At 44.3% G+C, this 7,208-nt stretch overlaps 1 protein-coding gene across 12 annotated transcripts in view; it reads right to left on the minus strand.

The window, feature by feature from the left end:
* LOC102820955 (calcium/calmodulin-dependent protein kinase type II subunit delta-like) overlaps window positions 1-4,989 on the minus strand; it is a 416,134-nt gene extending 411,145 nt beyond the window's left edge. For 7 of the 12 annotated variants that reach the window (XM_006872241.1, XM_006872239.1, XM_006872249.1 and 4 more), the window contains exons 1-2: window positions 4,077-4,141; window positions 2,417-2,511 (exon numbers count right to left, since the gene is read on the minus strand). In XM_006872241.1, the coding sequence (XP_006872303.1) occupies window positions 2,417-2,511; window positions 4,077-4,141 (160 nt within the window). Of the gene's footprint in view, window positions 1-2,416; window positions 2,512-4,076 lie in introns of all 12 variants that reach the window. The other 5 variants (XM_006872245.1, XM_006872242.1, XM_006872243.1 and 2 more) reach the window with 3 other exon arrangements.
* Window positions 4,990-7,208: the final 2,219 nt, after the last annotated feature.

A 7,208-nucleotide genomic window follows, 5' to 3' on the forward strand; every position in this document is an offset into this window, starting at 1 on the left:
CATTGTTTTGTTCTGCTGTGCATAAGATCGCTATGAGTGAGTGCTGACTCCATGGCACCTAAAACAACATATTTGACCGAGGATATTTGCAATCTATTACAAAAATATCCATCCATAAATGTGGTGGGACAAAGTTATGAAAACTTCTTAGGTATTATCAAACACCTTGAGGGAAAGAGTCACTGAGTCTGGGGGTTCAAGACCATAGTCTCAGGTGTTGTTGTTGTTGTTAAATGCCATCAAGTCAGTTCCAACTCATAATGACCCTGTTTAGGGTTTCTGAGGAGTGACTGGTGAGCTTGAAGCACTAACCTTGAGGTTCAAACCGACCTTGCAGTTCAGGGCATTACCCCACAGCTCCATACCAAATTGGCATAAGATAGTCCACAAAAACAGCATTTTATATTCTACTTAGTGACTTAAAAGCTCATGAGCAGTCATCTAAGGCACAAATATTTGTCTCTATCCAGAGGAAAGAAGATTGATGAAAACTGATGATGCTTTGAAACAACTAAAGGATCATCTGAACATTAGTCTCCAAGACCCTGATATCAGAAGAACTAGATGGTAGGTACTCAGATACCACTACCAACTGTTCTAAAAGGGATCGCAATAGAAAGTCCTGAACAGAGTGGGAGAAACTGTGGAACAAAACTCAAGATTATAAAAATGACTAGGCTTACTGGTCCAGACAGAAACTGATGAAATCCTGAAAAAATGGCCCTTGGTTATGATTCAAGTCTGGAACGTCACTCCTGGGGCTCAATGTTCAGCTCAACAATAGATAGCTATATAGGGAGAGGCACACACACCAATGAATGGACAGCCATTCAAGTTCAAAAGGGCAGCATTTACCCAAGGACAAAGTTCAGAAGGGTTGGGAAAGAAGGTGAAAATGAAACAAGAGCCACAGGGAAGTGGGGTAGTGATGTGACATTGAGGAGATTGCAATTGAGATAAAATGAGGTTTATGATCTGTTGAATGTAAATCTGATGATCTACTTGTAAACCTTCAGTCAATTCACAATAAAAAGTTTTAAAAAATGATTTAGGAAAGGTACTGAAATGCCGCCCCCCCTCCCCCCCAGCAAAACAAAACAAAACTGATATTCCCCATTCTTGTCAAAAGTGCCTGCACTGAAACAATTTAACTGCACATTTATGTTTTTCTTCCATGTTTTCAAAAACTAAAATGGCATTTACACTTTAGCCATTCTTCATTGTTAAAACCTTCCAGTGGAGAAAAAATGAAGAGGAGAAGAAAACAACACAATGGAGCACACAATGATTCTCAATTATCATAGCAGGATTCTACAGTGCAGGTAAATTTACCATAAAGATCTTCTGCAGAAGCATATTAAAATCAGATTAAACGAATTACAACAAAGTCCCATCCAAGTGAATAAACAGAAACAGCTACCTAAATTCAAAGTACAAGTTAATAGAATTTGTACTAATCACAGCCGAGACTAAGGATAATGACCAAAACAGCACTTTTCAGAATCAAGTAAAATAAGGAAAACTAACCCTAATGGAATTTGTTCTCTCATTACTTAAAATAAATCAGGTCACTAAAATGGGCTTACACTATGGTAATTTGTTCACTTTAATTTCATTTTTACTTTGTTAAAACATAATTCCCTTGGAATTACCATAGACACATGCACACAATAATGGGATTGCCTTTGATTGTAAGTGTTTTCACAGGAGTTTGACAAAATAAAAAGATCTCAGTGAGGTTTCTCCAAGTTTTTTCTTTTTTTAGCTTGTGTCAACAGCTATTTTATGAGTATGAATTATCTCTCTGGCTATAAACTGCATGTGTAAAACACATTACATGACTGTGACGAGACTTAATGCCTTCATGAAGAAGACCAAGTAAAGATCTGAGCTGCACACAAAAACACCAAAATCAAGCCAAACTTCCTAGAATATAGCAATCATAATTTACTGTTACTGTTAAATATGGCTTGGTGAATTAAGTTCAAGTGTAACTACAATTGAAATATATGATTCAATGAGCTATGACCTATTTTTTCTTTCAATAGCAAAAGAGAATTATGACAACTGTGAAACACATTTTTTCATTCCAGGGTCCTTCTGAAAGTTATTCTATACTTGGACTGGAGGCAAAATGCCTTTTACAAGCTTTACAAGCTTTATAAGCTTTATGCTACTGCTCACAGGACAGGTAGACTTTTCATAATAATTTATTAAATAATAACAATTATATTTGTTTATTTATTTTTAAAGTGTCCAAACCAAGAATCATTCAGGAAGGAAAAAACCCAGTATGTAATATGATACCTAAATCTACAATTCTATTATAACTATATGATATATTTACATACAAGAGAACCAATAATCAACAGGACAAATTGAAAATTAACATATATATGTGGTTGAAAATACCCACCCCTAGCAGAAAGCTTTTTGGTGTTGATAATTTTGGCAGCGTATTCCTGTCCGGAAGGGATTTTCATACATCTTCTCACCACTGAGAATGCCCCCCTGAAAACCAATAATTAACAAATCATCAATACAATCAGCTCTGATACGCTACCAAAAAATTAATAATAATACAACAATCTGAGCATTTTATTGATTTTAGTGGACTGTCAAATACCAGTGCCTTACGGTTGTATCCACAATATGAAAATTTCCTCCTGGAAACCCAGATATTTTTTAATGTTGAAGGAAAAAGTAAATTTTATTTAAGTAGGAGTCCACATAATTAATCAACAAAATGAAAGGAACTGCCAATTGTGAGGACTCTTGTTTGCACATGGAATATGAAAACATTTTACAATTCACGCTCACACAACACCAAATGCTGAGAAAATCCTGCAAAGAACTGAGCTGAGGAGGAACAGCAAAAATCTGTTGCCTATTTATTAGGTAGCAAAATAATAATAATAATAATGTGGCTACAAGTAAATAAATATGGTGATTGTTTTCATTACAATATTAAGCTTGAGCACATTTGTGTAGTTGGTATGGTGACTTCTCTATGTCCTGTTTTGGGCTGGGGGAGGGGAGAGATTTGAATTAAGCTGCTCTTCCGACATATTCTCCATGTTTTAACAGCAGACAATAAATAAGGGCACAGTATTCATTGTAATGAAAAGAAATTTACATTTCCTTAAATTCAACTGTATAAGACAGTAACATACACATAAGCATCCCTTTCATAAGTAATACGGGAACTGGGTTTGATGCTACATTAAATCCACATTGATGGCAGGGCCTCTATGTCCCTTTAAAGACACAGGTCCTCAGAAGGTCTCCTGCCCCCTTCCTTAACACAACCAAGTAGTTCTGCCACTCCGGTGTAGGAAATCCTTTTACACAAAGCTAGACTACCTTTGGGAAGTGCTTTCCTGGTCACCAGAGGGCTTTTCCTCTGCCTGCTTAAATAAATCCTTCAAGAGAACTCAAAGGATGATGGAGTGCGAGTAATGCAGGGCAAAGAATATTAGTGGACATGGGGCAGGGGATTGGGTTCCAATGGGTAGCCTTTTCCTGGACAGAAGTGCTAGATGCAAAATAGACTCTAAGCCAAGTTGAACTTTCGGCATCAATAAATATGGCACCTTCTGTGGCCGTAAGTTCTCAACCGTACGTGGGTCATACCGCCTACACGCTGGCTAACACTGAGGCATCTCTATTTACAGAAAACACGATCTATGTTGCATTTTACATGGATTCTGTTTTCTTCTACACACGCGCGCGCGCTCAAGCGCGGGCACACACATACACACAAGCACACACACACTTCTCTGGATGACAGCTACAACTGCAGAGATCGTAAATTCACAAAGTCTTTCGGTGAAACAGGGTGGGACGAGGAGGAAGGTTGGCTCTGGACTAGGAGGCTGGGTCGCAGTCAAAATGAGGGTCTTTTTCTGCCCTCGCCCCTTCCTAAGTCAGCTAGAGCTGACGATCCAAGGGTTCTCCTCCCTCTTCCCTGGTCCCCCCAAACTCCCTCGCCCCATGGCGGAGGCCAGTGGGTTGGGGACTATGCGATCCGCCCTCTGCTGGAAAGGGGACGTGTGATGCCGGGCAAAGGCGCTTACTTTCCGAGCTCCTCGAAAAGCTGATACTCGTCCGTGAACCTGGTGCAGGTTGTGGTCGATGCCATCCTCAGTCCGGGCTGTGCCCCTAGCTGGAAGTGTAGTGGACGAGACGCGAACAGACGCGCTGCTTCCCCGGGACTGGCCCCGCAGCGCTGTCACCTAGGGCCGCCCTCACTTTTCTGGTCCGAAAGTAGCTCGCCCAGGAGGGAGTGTGCGCAGGGGCGGGGCGGCCAGGAAGATGACCAGAAAGAGCCGTGAGGGTCTCTTCCCCACGGTCTGCCGATCCTACTACTCCTCTGGGCCTCGCTTCCTTCTTCTCTGTAACACACCACCCGACCCCTTTCCAGCCCCTCTCCCCAAATGCAAAGGGCAAAGTACTCAAGAAGAGGGGCCCGGAAAATGGAAAAAGAGCCAGGCACCCGGAGAGAGGCTAGCAGTTGCGAAACGTTCCGCACCACGGCTAGGAGGGGTAGAGCTGAGGGGAGGGAACCCGAAGGGGCGGGGGCGGAGTGCTAAGGGGCCGAGGCAGCGGAGTCCTCGGAGCCAGCGTAGCCGGGAGCCGACTGCTGGAGCCCAGCCGCAGCTGTCAGCAGCCGCGCGGTGCGCAGAGGCTCGAGAGAAAGTAGGCGCGAGAGCTTGGCCTCACTGCTGCGGTCAGCGGCCGCACTGGATGGACCCGGCACTCGGTGGCCTCGCACTCCCAAACGAGCCTTAGCAGCCTAGACACCCAGCGGAGAGAGGAAGAGCGCTTGGTTCAGGCTAAGCACTGCCTGCTGTCTGCAGGCCTCCGCCTCCCGCCGCTCCCTCTTCTACCGGCATCCCCTCCCTTCTGAAGCCCCCTCCTCCCTAGTCCCACACCTCCCTCTAGCGACTCCAGCCTTCTCCCTTCGTGGAGCGCTCGCCCTCCCTCGTTCTCATACACACGCGCACACCCTTCTAGGGAAGAGTCCAGGTGGGTGGAGGGTGTGTAGGGTAGATAGCTGGAGAGGGCTTCGGTGAATGAGACGAGATGTAAAAATTACCCGCAGAAAGGCTACTGCCCTGAACTGGGACTGACAGCAGGAGAGTGCGGAGTAATTCGTGAACTGTTTGGGGCAGCCTCCGGGGGCCACGAAGGTCCCCCAGCCTATTTTGGTCGCCGGGGCACTGGGGGGCAGCTCTAGGCCAACTCCGGGCTGCGGTTCCCCGGGTGAGAGGGCGAGGGGCGCAACCACTGGATCTCAGTGTCGCTCAGGGTTCATACAAAGCAGGGGCCGGATGTGGGCAGCTGGCTGCTTCCAGAGAAGGTTCCCAGCTTCCCACAGCTTGCCAGCCAGGGTCAGCTCCCACCCCAGCGGAAGACTCATTCGCCGAGCCGCCAGCTCCAAGGCGCCGGGCGCGGGCATTCTCCCTCCCCCTGAAACCCGCTAGTGAGGGGCGACACCGGCCGGTGTGCCACGTTTCACTGCTGATTGGACTGCATCCTCACTCTCCACCTTCCCAGCCGTTTGTTTCGGTCTAGGTACACAAACCCTGGCAATCCCCAAAGGCCTTTCTTCAGTCATGAATGTTAACAGAATGAAAGCAAAAACTCCACCACCCAGCCACACCTTCCCTTCTCTTCTGAGTAACTCCCTGTAACCTCAGTAAGTTCTGATAGTAAAGCGCGTTCTCGCGAGATTTGCCGCTCTAACGGAGGCAGCCAGGGCTGGGAAGTAGAAAGGTTGGGTGTCGGTCACGCGACCCAGTGGGGGCTGACGTCACTCGTTTTACATGCACACGTCTAGTCTGTTTCACTTTGCAAAGGATAAAAAGGAAAGAGGTCGAATGTGCTTTGCATGCGTGCGCTAAAGTCTCCACCAGTTAGTCTCCCTCGATGTACTGGATAAATGGAAATCTGTAAATCACAAATAATTCAACAATGTGTCTACTGCATTTTCATTGTTACAGTAGATACAAGGGGGGGAAAAAAGAAAAGAAAAATCCATTACACTTAAAAATAAATCGTTAGTAATTGCTGTAACAATTATTGTTGGCCTTCCTTTTATCTTGGTGGTTTTAATACAGTAAGCAGTTGCAAATGTCAGATAAAAAAACAACGATTTTTTAAAAAATTGGTGCTTTTTATTCTTCAGCAGGGACAATTAAAATCTTTAGAATTACATCATGTACACACAATTTTGCTGCTGGAAAGGATGCAGAAGATAACTGGAAAATACAGGAAATCTGACTTTAAAAGTGTTACTTGCTCCCAAGTTGTTAAGTGCCGTCGAGTCGATTCCGACCCATAGCGACCCTGTATAAAGTCACCAAGGAGCAGCTGAGGAGCTTGAACCACCAATGATGCAGTTCAAAAGACTTTGCAGTCTGACGCATTAGCCCACAGCACCACACCAGGATTCCACTTGCTCCCTTAGCTGCTATTAATTAATTACCTTGCCCACAGTCACACATAATCTTTACTTTTTCTAATTTCCTGACTTGGGGTTGCAATTCTACCAGTAATTGTCTTACCAATTACTCAAAATAATTAACGCTTATAACAATATTGAAGTTTGTATGTTTTTGTTTCCGAGTCATAGAAATAATTATGAAAGATGTGATAGACCAAAAAAAAAAAAAAAAAACTTGCTTGGGTTTATAAGTTTCTTCATACATATTTAACAGATTTCCTTGAACAAAGGGGATAGTAGACTGGATCTTTCCACCCGTGCCATTATGTTATTGTTTCTTCAATTTGTCATTAATGACGAGTCCTGGTGTGATGCGGTGGGATGCAGCACTGGACTGCAAGGTCGGTTTAAACCACGAGGTTGGCAGTTCAAACTCACCAGAGGCTCTTTGGCAATCCTATACAAGGTCGCTATGAGTCAGAACGACTTGACGGCACTTAACAGCAACAATGAGGACTCAAGTAGACCTGGTGGCACAGTGCTCAGCTGCTAAGCAGAAAGTTAGTGGTTCTAATCTACCAACTCCATGGGAGATAAAAACGGCAGTCGACTTCCATAAATACTTATTTACAGTTTTAGAAATCCTGTAGGGCAGTTCTATTCTGTCCTCTAAGGTCAGTATCAGTTGGAAGCTACTCCACGGAATAATAAAAAATAACAACCCAATGCCATCGAGTCAATTCCAACTCATAGTGACCTG

Source organism: Chrysochloris asiatica, unplaced genomic scaffold (genome assembly GCF_000296735.1).
Source record: "Chrysochloris asiatica unplaced genomic scaffold, ChrAsi1.0 scaffold00188, whole genome shotgun sequence".
In the NCBI taxonomy this organism is placed as follows: domain Eukaryota; kingdom Metazoa; phylum Chordata; class Mammalia; order Afrosoricida; family Chrysochloridae; genus Chrysochloris; species Chrysochloris asiatica.